General features: G+C 40.7%; 1 protein-coding gene across 2 annotated transcripts in view; it reads left to right on the top strand.

Moving 5' to 3' along the window:
• The window catches only part of Crebbp (CREB binding protein), a 134,179-nt gene that overhangs the window by 101,476 nt on the left and 14,829 nt on the right, over positions 1–17,874 (top strand). For both annotated transcript variants that reach the window (XM_058579383.1, XM_046444143.2), the window contains 6 exons: positions 3,536–3,654; positions 4,671–4,910; positions 5,347–5,435; positions 10,999–11,079; positions 13,740–13,796; positions 17,380–17,457. In XM_058579383.1, the coding sequence (XP_058435366.1) occupies positions 3,536–3,654; positions 4,671–4,910; positions 5,347–5,435; positions 10,999–11,079; positions 13,740–13,796; positions 17,380–17,457 (664 nt within the window). The remainder of the gene's footprint in view (positions 1–3,535; positions 3,655–4,670; positions 4,911–5,346; positions 5,436–10,998; positions 11,080–13,739; positions 13,797–17,379; positions 17,458–17,874) is intronic.

Here is a 17,874-nt window from a genome sequence, read left to right as displayed (position 1 = left end):
AAAAAAAAAATTGTGTCTATCTACAACTGAAAAAAAATTTTTTTTAATGTTAGCTGTTTTATTCTCTGTTGAGTTTGACTCACTTGTGTGAATGTCAACACAGGGCTCTTTTGTGTTAAAGAAATAGTTTTGATCTCACAGACACCTAAAAGGACCCATGGCAATGCTAGAACTTTTTGGAGTAACAGCAGTGTTACAAATCTTTGTTCTCTGTTATGGTGGCCAGCAGCCACATGTGGCTCTTGACTATTTGAACATGACAACAGTGTCTGAGGAGCTAAATTACTTACTTAATTGATGCATTTAAATTTCAGTAATCTCTTGTGGCTGGTGACTACCACATTAAGCAACATGGAGGGTCTTCCAGGAATCTTGTGAGCCATACTTTGTGAGAACTCTGGGTATGGTGCACCATCCTAATGAATGGAGGCTTTGAGGCCAGAGAAGCAGAATGACTCATTTATGACACACAAACTAATAATTCCTCCTGATATTTCTCATTCAGCCCATTTGGAGACAGGAGTGTGCAAATGTTTTCCTCAGTATAGGTTTTATATAGTTATGGAATGAATGATCAACCAGAATGCTGCCCAGTGAAGGCCTTTTTTTTTTTATTATTATTATTTTTTTTTGTACTGGAAATTGAACCCAGGGCCTCACACATGCTAAGCAAATTTTGCTATAGCTCTATCTCTGTTTTAATTTTTTGAGACAGGGTCTTGCTAAGTTTCAGGGCTGACCTCTTTCCTCAGCTTCCCAAGTAGCTGGGATTAGAGGCTTGCGCCTTTTTGCCCAGCAAGGCCATATCACTTTTTAAATCACCATTAGGGAGATGACATGGTCCAGAGTCAAGAGTAGAAGACACTTTTTATTTTGTAAAAAGGCACATTATGCTGGGTATAGTGATGCATGTTTGATCCCAGCAATTCAAGATGCTGAAGCCAGAGGATCACCAGTTTGATGCTAACTTGGGCAATTTAGCGAGGCCCTCAGCAACTTAGTGAGAATCCCATCTGAGAATTTTTAAAATGTCGGGGGCTGGGGGGGCTTGGGATATGGCTCAGTGGTAAAGCACCCCTGGGATTAATCCCTAGTTTCAAAAAAAAAAAAAAAAGTTTTGTATTTCAGCTTTGCATATAATAGCGTTTCTACTAAAACTACTGAACTTAGCTATTGTACAAAAGTGGGCCACAGAAAACATACCAATGGAAGAATGTGGTTTTGTGCCAATAAAGCTTTGCTTCTGGAGACTAAAACTTGAATTTTATGTAATTTTCACGTCAGGAAATATTCTGGTCATTAAAAAAGGCAAATGCATTCTTAGCACTCAGCTCACATATATTGGGCAACAGGCCAGATTAGGCCTCTTGGTCATAATTTGCCAACCCTGAAACTAGAAGAATGAAAAAATTATTAATTGTGTCCTAATAATTATGAGTTGTTCAAAAAATACCGATTGCTTCCTTGTTTCCATATAAAAACAGTATAGAACAAAAGGGTTAGTGAAGAGCAAAGATGTGCACGTGTCTCCGAGGCTGCTGGATGGCAAATCTTACTAGATCAGGCCTTTATGCTGTGGTAGAGTGCATGGCAGTGTGTGCATGGGGATTGCTGCAGTTGGGCCTTTACCATGCTCACCTGGTCCTGGAGCAGCAGTCCAAGGACTAAAACAGCCAGGTGTCCTGGAGAGGAGTCAGCATTTGCCAAGGTGCTCAGGAGACTAGTGGGTCCCTGGCTCCTCAGGGGATCAGCTCTGGGGAAACTCTGGGCCGTGTTGAGTTGGATTTTTCCTTTAACCTTTTGCCTTGACTTTCGCTTGTTGGAAATCAGGTGGTACTTTCCAGAATTAACAAGTTAGACTCCCCTCAGAAAAATGATAGACTCCTAGACCTGGTATGTGCCACTGCCTCGCTGGAAGTTTAAATGTTCACAGTATTTTAGATCTGATTTTTTTTTTCTTTTTTAAACACAGGACTTTATTATTTTGATCACAAAGGGCAGACCTTCACAGTACAGGGCAGCAAGTTCTGACAGTGGGGAGGACCCCCTACTTGCCAGTGATGAGAGGGTTCCGCAGGACCGCTATGACAGAGTCCCGGTGCAGAAACATCTTGGAGATGTAGAAGTCTTTGTTGACTGGCTTGGACTTCTTGCCCTTGCCATTCTTGGGGACCTAGGTCCACATTTCCTTCATGTTCTCTGGCACCACGTTGCAATGCCTGTCAAAAGCCTTCACACCACCCAGGGCTTTCTTCTTGTTGTGGCAGTTGATGAGCACTTGGATGGTGTTGTTGACTGACTGTGAGCATACTTTGGGTTTTTTTTTTTTTGGGGGGGGGTGTGCTAGAAATTGAACCTAGGGGTGCTTTATCACTGAACTACACCCCCAGTGGTTTTAGGTTGTTTAGTTTGAGTCAGGGTCTTGCTAAGTTGCTGAGACTGGCCTTGAATTTGCAATCTTCCTGTTTCAGCCTCCTGAGCAATTAGGATTGTAAGCACATGCCATTGTACCTGTCTAGAAAATATTTTCAAGATACAGAAAACACAAAGAAGAAAATTTGCATTACTTAAGAACTTATTTCCTCGGAACTTGTTCAACACAGTTGCCTTTGACCATTTTTCTATGTAAAAGAGGTTCTGTGATCCAGACAGGATAATGACTTGCTTACTGTTTACACATCTGCCTCATGCACTGAGTTGCCTGTAGTATTCAGACCCATGTGGGTCTTGTATGAACATACCACCTTAAAGTATTTGGCAGTGTTTGTTCTTGTATTGGTGACAACAAAAGCTGTGGTAGGGCTGGGCATGGTGTTATCCGGAGGCTGAGGCAGGAAGATCGCAAATTTGAGGCCAACCTGGGCAACTTAATGAGATCCTGTCTCTAAAAGGCAAGGAGGGAGAAGAACTGAAGGATGTAGCTCAGTAGTAGGGTACCCCTGAATTCATTCCCCAATACCAAAAGGTACAGTAGGAATGCAGTGGCTATAGGGTTGGAGCAGTGGGCATTGGTAAATGTGGGTTAGAATAGTATGCAACTTTTTTGAGAGAATACTTGGTTTACTATATACATCTTTTAAATGAGATTGTAATACAGAACTGTTGGTCTCAGGTGGCCTCAATTTAATATAGCCAAGGATAGAAAAGTCTCATCAGGATTTTTTTTAAAGGTTCTTTCAATGAATTGGCTTTATTTACCAGTTTGATCAATGAAACAGATGTGGGAGTAGCTTTGCTTTCTATTCCAAAAAAAATTTTAAGATTGGAAACCCTGTTGTTAAAGAAGCAAACCACCCAGTGTTGTATTTTGCCTCACAACCTGAATGCAGTTTTTTAAAACCCTAATGTTACTATATTTCCAGAAGCCCTGAGTTTGACATTTTGTCCATGGACTCTTAGGTTGATTCCTGGGAGCTCCCACAATGCCTCAGATGTGTGGCTGGGAGATAGAAGCTGCTTTGGTTTCCATTTTAAATGTTATCTCAGAGAGGTCTGGGCAGCTGTTACATATGTCTGTTCGGTGTTCTACCTGCAGTTTTCAAACCTGAGGAGCTACGCCAGGCACTTATGCCAACCCTAGAAGCGCTCTATCGACAGGACCCGGAGTCCTTACCTTTTCGGCAGCCTGTAGATCCCCAGCTCCTAGGAATTCCAGTAAGTTAACACAATAAAAATATGTTATATCTTTGAGCATCTGTTGTTTTATCTCTGATAGTTGGGTAAAATATCCTCCTTGCTTTGAAGATGTTTCTCCTAATAGTGAAAACTATTACCTGTCAGCAGTTATCTATGGAAGTGTTTATTTCATACAGTCTCACTTGTCCATGAAATCCCAGGTCTGGGTCAGGGAAGTCATGCACTGGGCCCCCAATCCACTCACTCTACCTCAAGATGCCCAAGGTCTTGCTTTGTATTTGGGGCTTTGTGTAAGCTTTGTCTTAAAGCACTGGAGAATATGGGCTTGGGTGCCACTTAGTGGGAGAGTGTCCCCTTGCCTGTGTGAGGCCCTGAGTTAATCCCCAGCACCACAAAACACAGGAATTGGAGGACATAAGTTATGAAATATATACCTATCCCTCTTTGATGTCCCTGGAAAGCCCCCCAAAGGTCATGGGGATCCAACAGTTTCTGTTGAACTATGGTTATCAGTTTACCACTGCATTCTTGTGCTAGGACCTAGTGAACATCTAGAAGTACACTTTTGTTCATCATTTTAATTCAGTGAATTAAAAATCCTCACTTAAAATTTTTTATTAAAAAATCTTTTATTAAACAATCCTTTTATTTTTTTTCTTAAGTTTTCCTTGTAAGTGATTTGATTACACTTCAAATATGTATAATTTTAATGAATCATATTGAAGGAATTGATTATCATTTCTTACTATTGAGAATGAAAGTTATTCTGGTACTTTTGTATTTATTATATTTTAAGATAAAGCTGCCAGGGGCTGGATTGTGGCTCAGCGGTAGAGCGCTCGCCTAGCACGTGCAAGGCCCTGGGTTCGATCCTCAGCACCACATATAAATAAATAAAAAAAATAAAGGTATCGTGTCCAACTACAGCTAAAAAATAGAAAGAAAGAAAGATAGATTGATAGATAAAGCTGTCAGATGAGGCTAGCACTTAAAATTTGGAGGATCCACTAGACTAAGAACATTTTATTTTTAAGGATTATTTTGACATTGTGAAGAATCCCATGGACCTCTCTACTATCAAGCGGAAGCTGGACACAGGGCAGTATCAGGAGCCCTGGCAGTATGTGGATGATGTCTGGCTCATGTTCAATAATGCCTGGCTCTACAACCGCAAGACATCCCGTGTCTATAAGTTTTGCAGTAAACTTGCAGAGGTCTTTGAGCAAGAAATTGACCCTGTCATGCAGTCCCTTGGATATTGCTGTGGACGCAAGGTATAGTCTTAGGTTTTTCAGAAAATAAACTTTCCTGGTTAATTAAGCCCGGGGTGTTATACTGAGGAGACTTGGCATTCTGACCACACATGTGCTAGAAACTCACAGGAGCACCTAGTCTTTTGTAGCACAGTTGACTGCCTAAAGTGATAACATGGTCAAGGCTAGAGTGCTTGGTTGTGAGGAAGCCTTGGGTGACACCTTTCTGGCTGCCTGCTGCTCATTTCCTCTGTCTGTAATACTTGTTTCAGAGCCAGGTTACACTAATGGTCATATTTAATCCCCAAATTTCTTAAAATAGCTATGAAAATTATTAGAAATTACTCAATATGCTAACAAATAATTTAATGGCTTTTTGTAACTCTCCACAATGGAGTAGAACATTTCAGGATGGTAAATGGAATTTATTTTTAGTGTTTTCTCTTTGTTTTTGCAGTATGAGTTTTCCCCACAGACTTTGTGCTGCTATGGAAAGCAGCTGTGTACCATTCCTCGAGATGCAGCCTACTACAGCTATCAGAATAGGTAAGCCTCAGTAGTTTCCTGCACTACAGGGCAGAAAAAAGGGTTGGGCAAGGTGTGCTCATCTCACTTTAGCCTGCTTTACGCTACTTCTTTCCTGAATGAAGTTCCAAAGAAAAGTTACACAGTCTCAGCTGTTTTTGGTCACTCAGGCTCATGGTCTCCTAATTTTAAAATCACACTTGTATAGTGTAAAGATTAAACTTCAGAGCCACTGGCCACACTGGTTTGGATTAGATATACTCATTTGTAAGTCACAGTCTTTCTAAAATATAACCCTGGGGCTGGGGTGTAGTTCAGAGATAGGGTGCTTGCCCATCATGCATGAGGCCTGGTTTGATCCCCACACCACACACACACACACACACAAGAAAACAATAATAATAAAAAATAAAATGTAACTCAAAACAAGAGACTGAATTTGAGAGCGACTCTGATAAAGATTGAAATGTCTTTTTCAAGATATTCAGAGAATAGAATTCTGCAGGCTAACATTTGCTTAGGTAATTTGGCCTGGCTGATCTGATGGAAAGATAGTGTTGCTTCCTTTATGAAAAAAAAAAGTCTAAGGATTTTATTATCTAATTTAAATTATAAGCACAATAGAAAATGAGATCTGTCATTTTTTTTAAATTGAGTTCAAGAATGATCCTTCTGTTTAGGATGGCTACTTCAGGGTTTTGAGAGTAGAGTGGTAGTCCTACTTGGAAGTGGCAGTTGCCATCCTTTTGGAATATGAAGGTGGTTAGAGAAGAGATCTCCTGTTTTAAACAGAGGGAAAGTGAAAATAATGTTTGTTGTTGATTCCCCACACAAATTGAGCTTCCACAATTTGAGGTTGTGTTGAAGGTTAAACTCCTTTGTATGTGTTGCTGTAAGTGGCCTCACATTGCCATTGCAGGAACTGTCTTCTTGAGTTAGTAACAGCAGCTTCATTTTGTGATCTGGCAGCTAGAATCTTTATGAGACCAAGGTAGAGTTTTGCGCCTATGCTTTGTCTTGAGGTTCGAGTATTAAATGTTGGTGTTAGAGTTTGGTGTTTTGATTACTTTGTTCTTTTTGGGTCAGAGTAATCACATGTGTTATGATAGCTCAAAAAAGATAAGAGGGATTTTGTTATTTGTTCAAAGGTGTATTATATACACAGGCCTGACAAATATGGAATTTTGAGATTATTTTTCCTGCAGTTTTTTTGTTTTTTGAAGAAAATATGACTATTTTAAAAATAATAACTCCCATCACAATCCTTTTATGAGGCAGTCCTCATACTGCAAAAACTGAGGACTTAACTTAGAGGCAATTTACCACTGAGCCACATCCCCAGCCCTATCTATCTATCTATCTATCTATCTAGGACAGGGTCTAAGTTGCTTAAGGGCCTTGGTAAATTGCTAAGGCTGGACTTGAATTTGTAATCCTTCTGTCTCAGCCTCTCAAACTGCTGGGATTACAGGCATGTATCATATCACAGGACTCAAAATCCTATTTAAAAAATAAAATAAAACTGTTGGTGGGCCCAGTTGTACATGCCTATAATTCCAGCTACTTGGGAGGCTGAGCCAAGCCTTAGCAATTTAATTTACTGAGATTCTGTCTCAAAAAAAAAAAAAAAAAGTTTTTTTAAAGGACTGGGGATGTAGCTCAGTGGCAGAGCACCCCAGGGTTCAATCCCCAGTACCACGGGAGGTGGGGGCGGGGGGGCTGTTGACACAAAAATGGTTTGAGAGGCTTCACTGGCTTCCTGTACAATATAAGGGCAGCTCTCCTGGAAGTGCGGCCTGTGCAGCTGTCTTGCCAAAACCAGTTTAACAGAGTTTGATTTCTGTCTCAGCATCCCCTTTATCATTTTAAAGCAAACTTTAAAATTATACCACAGCCCATTTGTGATGGCATCCCTCCCTAATGACCAGGCATTGTTTCAGAAGTCTGGCCCCACCATTTATGGTTTAGCCCCATGGTCCTTAGCACTTGTCATGATATATCAAGCTTAAACTTATCTGAAACACAGGAGCAGTAGCATCTTCCCTGAAAGCCACATGTTAAGCCCTGAGAAATACTGTCTGCTTCTCTGTCACCCAGCATGGTTTTGGTCTGGAAGGAAGAAAAGAGTACTTGCTACTATCTTTAAGTGGTTGGGGCCTTTTCATTATTGGTTTCACTGATCCTGGGTCCTTGGGACCCTGCCTTTGCTGATAGGAACAGACTTTGGCCACAGATGCTGAGAGCAATTAAAGATAGAGTTGATGGGATCAGGGCATACTAATGCCTTCTCAGGGAAGGTCATCAACGGAGCACAAACATAGGAATTTCTGGAAAGTTCTGAAATGTCCGATTTTATTTCTACATAGAAATTCACTTTTACCAAATAAAAATAATATATTTTTCTTGAGTAAAATGCAAATAAAATAGTTGTATCCTATGAATGATGCTTTTAAAAGCTTTAGATGTACCTCTGCTCTCTGGAATGCTGTATTTGAGTAGATTAACATTGTTATTCTAAGGAAGCAGTGGCCCTGTTCTGTGGTGAGCATTCTAACTGCATTTTTGTTCTCAACTTCGACTATTTATGAACACTGTGGTGTTCTTAAATATTTGTTTTATCACCTGTGCTAAACTATTTGGGCACTTAGAACAATAGAAAATTCTGCAGACCATTTAAACAAGTGAAACCCTAATGTATAAACTAGTATGTGATTCTGTTTTCACTTGTTGCTAAGCTTTGAAAATTTAGAACTAACTCATGCTGGGGAAACTTGCAGCTTTTCCAGGAATTATCTATAGATAATATGGGGATTATTTATAGATACCTCATTTACACACTTAGATAGAATACTTAAAACAATCTGCATTTGAAAACTTACTCCATGTGATAAATTACCCTTTCAAATAGACTATGCCGTCACATTGTGCTACTTTAGCCACCTAGATGTACATCCTCATCGGATTATATGAAGGATTTCTCCTTCACAGCTCCATGTTCATCAAACTGCTTCTTTCACACAAGCAAAATGCCACCTAGGCTGTTATGGTTGAAGAGTGGACTTCTGAACCTTTATTTCCAGGGAGAATAAAGTTTGGACTAGGTAATAGATAGGGACAGTCTAACATTAGTATCTGTTACCCATGGTCAGGGTGGTTTTAGCTGGTTTGATTTGATGGACAGCCCCTCCCCATTCTGTTCACTGTCTTCGTTTCTCTGAAGGGTGAGAAAGGAGAGAGGCTGTGCCTGGTCCATGACCTCTTCCCTTCTTAAACATGAAGAGGCTAAATTCTGTGATTTCTTGAAAGACAGTGCTTTGGGACAGACATGAGAGTCTGTTAACACTCTGTCCTTCCCACTTACTGACTTGAGATTCCCAGGGGTGGGCATGGGTCACACAGAGACTTACTTAGGTTCCTTGGTGTCTCAGGAGGCTGCCATCTAACTATCAATACTTCATTCCGCCTCAGTTTGCTACATGGATGGGTTCATGGTTCTTTTTTCCTAGAGTTGTGGGGCTTGATGCCCTTCTTGAATAAAAGCAAAGAATTTGCCCAGGATTTTAAAGCCTTGGGACTTGCTTATAATTGTGGTGGTAATTTCACTTTTAACTGTCCAGTGGTAGTCTTCTCACTGGCCCACAGAGCTGCATTTTGTATAAGGAGTGGCGCAATTAATTCTGAGCTTTATTTTTAAAAAGGAAATACTTGCTTTGAGGGAATATCTGTTTCACATTTTGTTTTCTTTCCACTGAATCGGTCTATAGTTTTGTATTTTAATTCTTGCCAGCGATAACCATGCCCTCCTACATGTGGAAATTGTTTTATATGATTTAATGTCTCCATAGGAATATTTGCAAAATAGTGAATGTCCAGGATGTTGCTATAGTTCATCCAGAAACATATAAATATATGTGTATATTTAAAAACTGTTAATCTGTCTGTTGCTAGTCAGAGTTTTTAATCTTGGCAGAATTTATGAATTGAATTGGACCCAAATAAACTAGTCCCTGCAAGAAACTGTTATTAATACAGTTGTTAATTGCAATAATTCCACCCTGTGCTCATCGATTGAGTGTGGGAAATTGAATAACCTTGAGATATTGCTTGCTCTCAGGTTTCATTTTGCTGTGTGTTTCAGTTAGTGAGACCCAGCAGACAAATGTTGGGTGTGTTTGACTGAGGTGGGCACTGGGACTTGTGGGGGCCTCTTCTCCTGGCTGTGCCCCCATCTGTAGCTGAGCGAGTGATGAGGATCAGTGCCTCCCTCTGCCCCGGGGTCAGCATGACGCCCGGTGTCTTGTCACAGTGTTTCTACTACTAATCCTTGTTGGCATCTCGTCGACGTAGTTTTGAGCTCTAAAACTGCATTTTATCGTGCTGCCATCACTATCTTACACTCATTCTTTTTGCTTGTGTCATTCTCCATTCAGCTTGTTTATTTTACAGTATTCTTGTGTACTCATCTTGTATAAGCGACATCCACCTGCATTTTTGTTGATTTCTGATTCATGTCCTTTCCAAACATTTAATAGTTTTTATTTTAATTGTTCTTATTTGATAGCTTGAGCCCAGGCTCTGTGTTATTATTGTATAAGAAATTGGGGTGATGGATAATTTCTCAAATGCAGATTGTGCTTTAACGATAAACTCTAAATTTGCTTAACTTGGATAGTTACCAAGTCAGAACAGTCATTCGCCAAGTATTTCAGATTGATGAATGATTGGTCCCAGCACCAAAACTTCAAATCAGAGCTTAGAACTGAATTTTAAAAGTCTTTAAGATTGTTCATGTATTTACATATATTGTATTATTTATACAATATATCATTTTTCTATATACTTATTAATAAATGGCTGGAAAGTCTTTGACCCTGACTGCATTTCTGTTAAATGTTTGTCTAGAGTATGGATTTGGTTTCATTTGTATTAGAATACAATAAACTGAGTGATTAACTTGAGAAAAATAACAGGAATAAATTAAAACCAGTTCTGGGTGCTCAACATTATCACATATTTCAAGAGCTGGCTTAATATCAGAAATAAAACCTTTGAATTGCTGTCAAGCATAAATTTTTATTTTGAAAAATAAAGTATTTCAGTTTAAATTGCTTTTTAAGGCCTTTTGTCAGACTATTTTGCTCCATCTCAAACCCTGGCGTTATATTTGATTTTATGACAAAATTCAGATTCCTAAATTTAGGCTCCATGCAATCCTAGCATTAACAACTCTAAAGCATTTGCATCTTGGAGCCGGACAACCTGTCGTTGTTAGTGATGATGGCCTGTGACATGTGCAATGAGACCGAATGCTAATCAATGCTTTGCCTTGGCTTTCTGCTCTGTGTTGTCTCGTGTTTGCGTCTTACCTCTGTGTCTGTGCTATTTGTTCCCTTCCCTGTTCTCTAATCCTGCCCTTCCCCACCTACCCCTGTTCCTTCCATTGTCCTCACTGACCCATCAATCAACCAACAACGCCCCCCCTTCGTCGTGGTGCTCTGCCCTGCTCTGATTGGTGGCTTCGTTGCTTGGGTGGCTGTGTGTTATGATGGACCAGTTCACCCAAGTATGGCCTTCTTGCTGACAGGTATCATTTCTGTGAGAAGTGTTTCACAGAGATCCAGGGCGAGAATGTGACCCTGGGTGACGACCCTTCACAGCCCCAGACGTAAGTACAATTTTCTCATATTTTCCTCTTGCCTGTGATTAAAAGGGAAACCAGAGTGTGCCATTTTGACTTCAGTGTAGTTTTTCATATTAACTATGCCCACATGTAATTGTATGTGTGTGTGTAGACATTTATACTTGAAGATGGAAGGGTCTTAGCCATAAACACCCATAAACATTCTTCCTCCATTCAAGGCAAGGGTACTGCAGCCTCCCACTGTACTTCAGTGGTCTCTTGACCTTCATACATCTCTTCTGGTAAAGAAAATTGCTTGAGCCAAGCAAGTGGTACACACCTAAAATTCCAGTTGCTCAGGAGTCTAAGTTGGGAGAATCACTTGAGCTCACATGAGTTTGAGACCAGCCTGGATAACATAGCAAGACCCTATGTCAAAAAAAAGAAAAGCCAAACTTGGTCACACACACCTGTAATCCCAGCAACTCAGAAGGCTGAGGCAGGAGGATTGCAAATTTGAGGCTAGCCTCGAAAACTTTTCTCAAAAAATAAAAGGACGAGGGATAAAGCTCAGTGCTGAAGCACCCCTGGGACCAATCCTCAGTACAAAAAGAAGAAATTGGGGCTGAGGCTATATCTCAGTGGTAAAGTGCTTGCCTTGCATGTATGAGGCACTGGGTTCAATCCTCAGCACCATATAAAAATAAATAAAGATACTGTGTGTTCATCTACAACTAAACAAATTTTTGAAGAAGAAGAAGAAATTGATTTCCCCTCATGATTGACAAGGTCCATTTTTGGAAATTGTAAGTTTCCAGTTATGCCTAAGAAATCAGATAGCCTTATATGCAGTAGCAAAAAGTGAGTTTTGAAGGTGTGCCTTGGACTTTATCTTCCACTTAAACCTCCATTTTTTTACATTACTGGGCTAATGCAGATTAGCAAGAGTCCATTGCTCTTCATCCCCATTTTCTGGCCCAAAATATAAACGTTTATCCTTCCTTGTTAGTGGTTTGTTGCTTACTGGCTCCAACGTAGACAGGTATGAGTTTTCTAATTCATTCCTGTACAGAGTTTACGTTTTCCTCCCCAATGCTTTTGAGTAGTGGTAGAATAGCCAGAAATGGAAGAAAAGGGGAAGCCCACAAATGGATGATCAATTCATTTGTGCTTAAAATACCAAATAGCCTGCCAGTGCTTTGTAGTTCTCTCTCCTCTAGTCCTCCATGCTTCTGGCCATGTTGGAAGTCTGGCTGCAGAGTGGCTGTGCACCACAAGCTGGAAAGCTTCACTGCAGAGGCAACTTACAGTGATGCAGACTTGCCATTATTCACACACACAGCAAGCCCAACCACTCAAACCACATAGGTACCCAAACATCTACAATTCTGCTTATTGAATTCATTTTTACTTCCCTTGCTGTGTTAATTCTTTGGTCTAATTACATGATGAACAATTGGATTGTAGGGTGAGGGAGTACCAAGGTATTATTGCATGATATGGTGACTGTGGATAACAGTTACGTACTATACATTTAAAATAACTAAAAAGATTATTTTGGAAGTTTTCCACACAAAGAAATGATAAATGTGAACTAACATGTTTAACCTGATTTAATCAGCATTTAGTGTGTGTGTGTGTGTGTGTATATATATATATATATATATATGTCAGACATTTGCATGGTTGCCAGGGATAGTGGTGCACATCTGTAATCCTAGCCAGCTGGGAGACTGAGGCAGGAGAATCACAAGTTGGAAGACAGTCTCTCAAAATAAAATAAATAAAAAAGGGTTGGGGATGAAGCTCAGGGCTTGCCTAGAATGTGCAAGGCCCTTGGTTCAATCCCCTGTACCATGGTGCCCCATTAATATGTATGACTTCTGTGTTTTTGCCTTCAACTCTTAAGTTTTTGTGTATCAGTTAAATAATAAAATAACCAGCAAAAATATAATAATTAGATCATATAATTCTTTGAATCAGAAGTAATCTACATATGCAGTCATCATAGTAGCAAGACAGTAGAAACCCAGATGCATACCTCACACAAACATTGACCTTGCTGTATTGAGGAAATGTCTCAGTTTAACTGTGGTTTTGCTGTCAGTCCAATTCAGTAGCCAATCACTATGCAAATTTGATTGAAAATTAATAGGTTTGAATCTTAACACAATTTTGTTGTCATATATTAACTAGTCTTAATTAAATCTTGTAGTAAAGCTGATAGTAGTTGGAAGGAAATAGTCCCTAAAAAGAAAATACATGGAGGGTAGGTGGTAGTGGAATATGTGGGGAAATAAAGGGCAGTACTTCTGTGGAAGTTTCATCCCTTCATTATGTCTGCTTAAGATTTCAGCTGTTTTCTGACCCTAGGGTGGACAGTGTCTGGGGTTCCTTGGGGAGTACTGGCTCCAGGCACATTCATTCTCTGGGAAGTGTGAATAAAGACACATCCAAGACCCAGAAACAGGTTCTGCCCTCGCTTGATCTCCTCGCTCCTGGGGACATAGCTCAGTTGGTAGAGTGCTTGCCTCTCATGTATAAGGTCCTGGGTTCAATCCCCAGCACCACAAAAAAAGAAAAAAAAAAAAAAGATTTTAGCTCACTCACTAGTATTTGAACAGACCCAGTAGTTTATATTCCACAGAGAAATGTTTGTTGATTCACATTTTTTCTTTTTCTTTCTTTTTTTTTTTTTTAACAAGGACAATTTCCAAGGATCAGTTTGAAAAGAAGAAAAATGATACCTTAGACCCTGAACCGTGAGTATATAACCTTTTTTTTTCTTTTTCTTTCTTTGTTTTTGTTTTTCTAACTTTTAATTTTGATTTCAGATCTGGCAAGTTACTCCTTATGATTAGGTTGTGGGAGAAAACATTAAAGATACATTGCCCCAAATAGAATTTTTGTGTACAGTTATCTTTTAGAAATGTTCTTTTTCTTTTTATTTTTTTTTAACTCTTACAAAATAGATATGCCTCTGTCACATGTTCTCCAATTGTTGAATTTTAACTATGATAAGATCAGATGGATGTTTTGGTTCTGTTAGAGCTCTTTAATAATTTGGTCATTTTTGTCTTCAAGAAACCAAGCTGGCAGAGTGACACACACCTTTAATCCTAGATACTTCCAGAGGTTAAGACAGGAGGATTGCAAGTTCAAGGCCAGCCATAGCAACTTTTAGTTGAGGGCCTGTTTCAAAATTTAAATTGTTTAAAAAGGACTCGTAGTGTGGCTCAGTGGTAAAAGCACTCTGAATTCAATCTTCAGTATGGAGTGGCGGTGGGGTGGGGGGGTGAGCAAAGAAGAAAAAAGGATACATTGAGTGTGATTCTTTAGAGACCACAGGCAGAAAACTACTTAGTGAGGAAGTTTTCAGAAAGAAAACCTCTTAGAAACCACTTTCTAAAAATAACCTGTAATCCCACCTGTAATCCCAGTGACTCTGGAGGCTGAGATAGGAGGATCCCAAGCTCAGTATAGCCTCAGCAATTTAGCAAGGCCTTAAGCAAGGACTCTGTCTTAAAATCAAAAAATAAAAAGGGCTGAAGATGTAACTCAGTGTTAAACACCCCTGGGTTAAATCCCCAGTACCTAAAAATAAACAAATATAATGGGAAGCTGCATGTCTGTCATTATCACTGTCTTTGATAATGAGAATGCTATATCTGCAAAATTTGCTTTATAATAGCTTTTAAAGAGACTTTGATATGTCCCAGGTACTCAGAGTTGAATGCCGAGGGGCACCCTAGGGCCTTAACAATACCCACTGTTTTCTGACCCTAGGGTGGACAGTGTCTGGGGTTGCTTGGGGAGTACTGGCTCCAGGCACATTCATTCTCTGGGAAGTGTGAATAAAGACACATCCAAGGCCCAGAAACAGGTTCTGCCCTCGCTTGATCTCCTCACTCCTAGGAGCTCAGTTACTACGGTGAAAGAGACCTCCCACCCAGGCATTTGGAAATACAGGGCTAGAGATGTAATTCAATGACAGAGTGCCCCTGGGTTCAATCCTGTTATCACCAAATAAATAAATAAAACCCAGATTGGTAGCCATGGCGAAATGCTGGTACCTGTGGAGACTTCCCTTGAAGACCCTCGTATACTTTTCACGACAACTGGGTGGTTATTTCTTATTCTCCACCTCCTTTTCACATTATTACCTTCCCTGCAGAGTTTTTTAGTTCTTTACAATTTATATTCACTTTTCAATTTCAGATATATTCACATGCTAGGTGCCAGGCAGTGGACTGTGTGGATGAACAGAGGGGCTCCTCCTTTCAACTATTGATAGTCTAGCACCAGAGAATCATAGTGCAGGCAGCAGGAGGCAGGAAGAGTGGTGTCAAAGGTGAGGGGCACTGGTCTGGCAGAGTGGCACCACCACAGTTAGGGTCTACTTCCTGGAAAAGGTGACAGTCATATGGAAGCAGGTGCTGGGGGGAGGGGCAGAACATTCTAGACACAAAGGAACCAAAGAACACAGGATGTCCAGTACAACTGCAGGTCTCCTGGAGTGGTTGGTTGGTGCCCTGGGAGTGAAGGCCTACCCTCATGGGATGCAGAGGCAAAGGTCCTTATAGAAGGGCCATTTACACTGTTTTTGACATTTAGACTTCATACCATATGGCTGGGGAGGTTTTGAAGAAAAATTTTGGTTTCTGGTGCAAAAAGATCACCTGGATCTGGGAGGTGAATTGACTGGAAAGGATTTTGATCTCTAGAAGGGGAACTCATTAAGAGACTTCACGTGCAACTCGGGCAACAAGTCAAGTCCTAAACTAAAGCAGGAACTGTTGCAGGTGGGAGAGACCACACTGTGGGGCTAAGGGCAGGGGCGCTGTCCAGGCAATCTATAGTAATGGGGGGATGAAATTCAACAGTGATGTCCTGAGGTCAAAAATACATGGCATATTTTCAATATTTCCTTTCCTGATGTGGGAGGGAGAGTTTAGAGTGGAGTGTCTATGGAGACCCAGTCATTGAGGGAATTACTGCTGTGCCTCCCCTTGCGCCTCAGCATGGGACTGAACTCAGTTATGGAGATTGCAGATGCTGGCCACGGTGATGCTGCACTGAAGGAAAGCAGTGAAGGCCCAGAACGGCTGCCTTGTGGGGTGGTGTGGGAGCCTTCAGCATTGTCACAGTGCTGCCACTCTTGCACATAGCATTGCATTTGTGACCTTTTTCCCCCTAAGAAAATGGGGACAGAGAGGCAGGGTTAGGGTAGACCATGGCTGCAAGCTTACACAGCACACTCAGTGGCAGAATGAAGGATGGGGGCCTAACGTTCATGGGCAAGGGCGTGGGTCATATTCCAGAAGAGCCTGGAGGTAGTTTGTGCTGCCCTAGGACCTCCCAGGGTGGCAGTAAGAGAGAGACCTGAAAAACCTGAAGGTTTGCCCTCCCAGCACCTTGTTGCAGAGGTCTCCTTAGGAGGCAGCTCCCGGAGATGATGGAGCCCAATTCTGATGGCAGTGGCTGCATAGAATATTGTGGGGAAGGAGGAATGTGTGGGCCAGCCTTCTTCCATGCCAGTGTGTGCTCAGAGGAAGCTTGTCCATTCACCAGACTGGATGCCTTCTACCTCCTGCGCCTCAGGCTCAGTGTGCTGCTCTTATATGTCTACTTTCCTGTTTATATCTGCACCCACCCCCATCAAAATAAATAAATAAATTATATATATATATATATATTTTTTTTTATTTATTTTTTTATTTTTTTATTTTTTTAAACTTATTTATTTGGTACCAGGGATTGAACCCAGGGGCACTTGACCACAAAGCCACATCCTAATTTGTATATTTAGAGACAGGGTCATGCACTGAGTTGCTTAGGCTTTGAACTCATGTTCCTCCTGCATCAGCCTCCTGAGCCACTAGGATTACAGGTGTGCACCACTGCGCTCAGCTTGTATCCACAAAATTCTTAAGAGCAAGTGTTCATAACACTGAAAATATTGTTCTCTATTTCCTGTATAAGTTTAAATATTGTGAAATTACCTAGAAAAGGTGTCAATCTTGAAAATGCATATTAATGTCAGAATGTCTGGCCTATGAAATATGCCTTTATCATAGTAACTTTTAAAAGTAATATTTTATTTCTGGTTGCAAAGGGAGACTAGGAGAAAAGAGGTATTAAACACTGTACAAAGAAAGGGACACAATCTGTTTCTTCCTGTAGAAAATATCACATAGAATGTAAAATACAGCTGGATCAGTTGACAGATGCATCAATGTTGGGTGTTCAAAGTGACCTAGGGAGGGTGTGGGTGCACACATAGGGTCATGCCGAAGACGACTGCTGTGTGGCTTGGTGTGACTATGTTGTTTCTTTGTCTCCCAGTTTCGTTGATTGCAAGGAGTGTGGCCGCAAGATGCATCAGATTTGTGTCCTGCACTATGACATCATTTGGCCTTCAGGGTGAGTATTTCCTGTGATCTGGGGAAGGGAGGGCAGTTCTGCATGGAGCTGGTGGGAATGCAGCTTAGTGACTGTTGTGTTCATTGTCATCAGCAAGAGTTCACTAAGGGAGATGGCAGTTGGTTCTAAACCTAAGTGTTTTCCTGCTTTAAGAGTTGTAGAATCAGAGCCTTCTGTCTCTTCCATCTTTTACAATCACAGGATTTAAAACACCAACAATGTTTTTGTTTGTTGTTGTTGTTGTTTGTTTGTTTTTATGTGGTGCTGAGGATCGAACCCAGGTCTCACACATGTGAGGCGAGCACTCTACCGCTGAGCCACAACTGCAGCCCCCATCAGTGTATTTTGATGCTGCATTTCTTTGGTCCAGCAACAGGTACTGTGGAATGTCATCTGATGACACCATTATTTGTTTTG

Source organism: Marmota monax, unplaced genomic scaffold (assembly GCF_021218885.2).
Source record: "Marmota monax isolate L192 unplaced genomic scaffold, Marmota_monax_Labrador192_F-V1.1 WCK01_AAM20220418_F8-fsc00035, whole genome shotgun sequence".
Lineage (NCBI taxonomy): Eukaryota > Metazoa > Chordata > Mammalia > Rodentia > Sciuridae > Marmota > Marmota monax.
The sequence above is the reverse complement of the archived record's forward strand: the minus strand, read 5'-3'. Positions and strand labels throughout refer to the sequence as shown.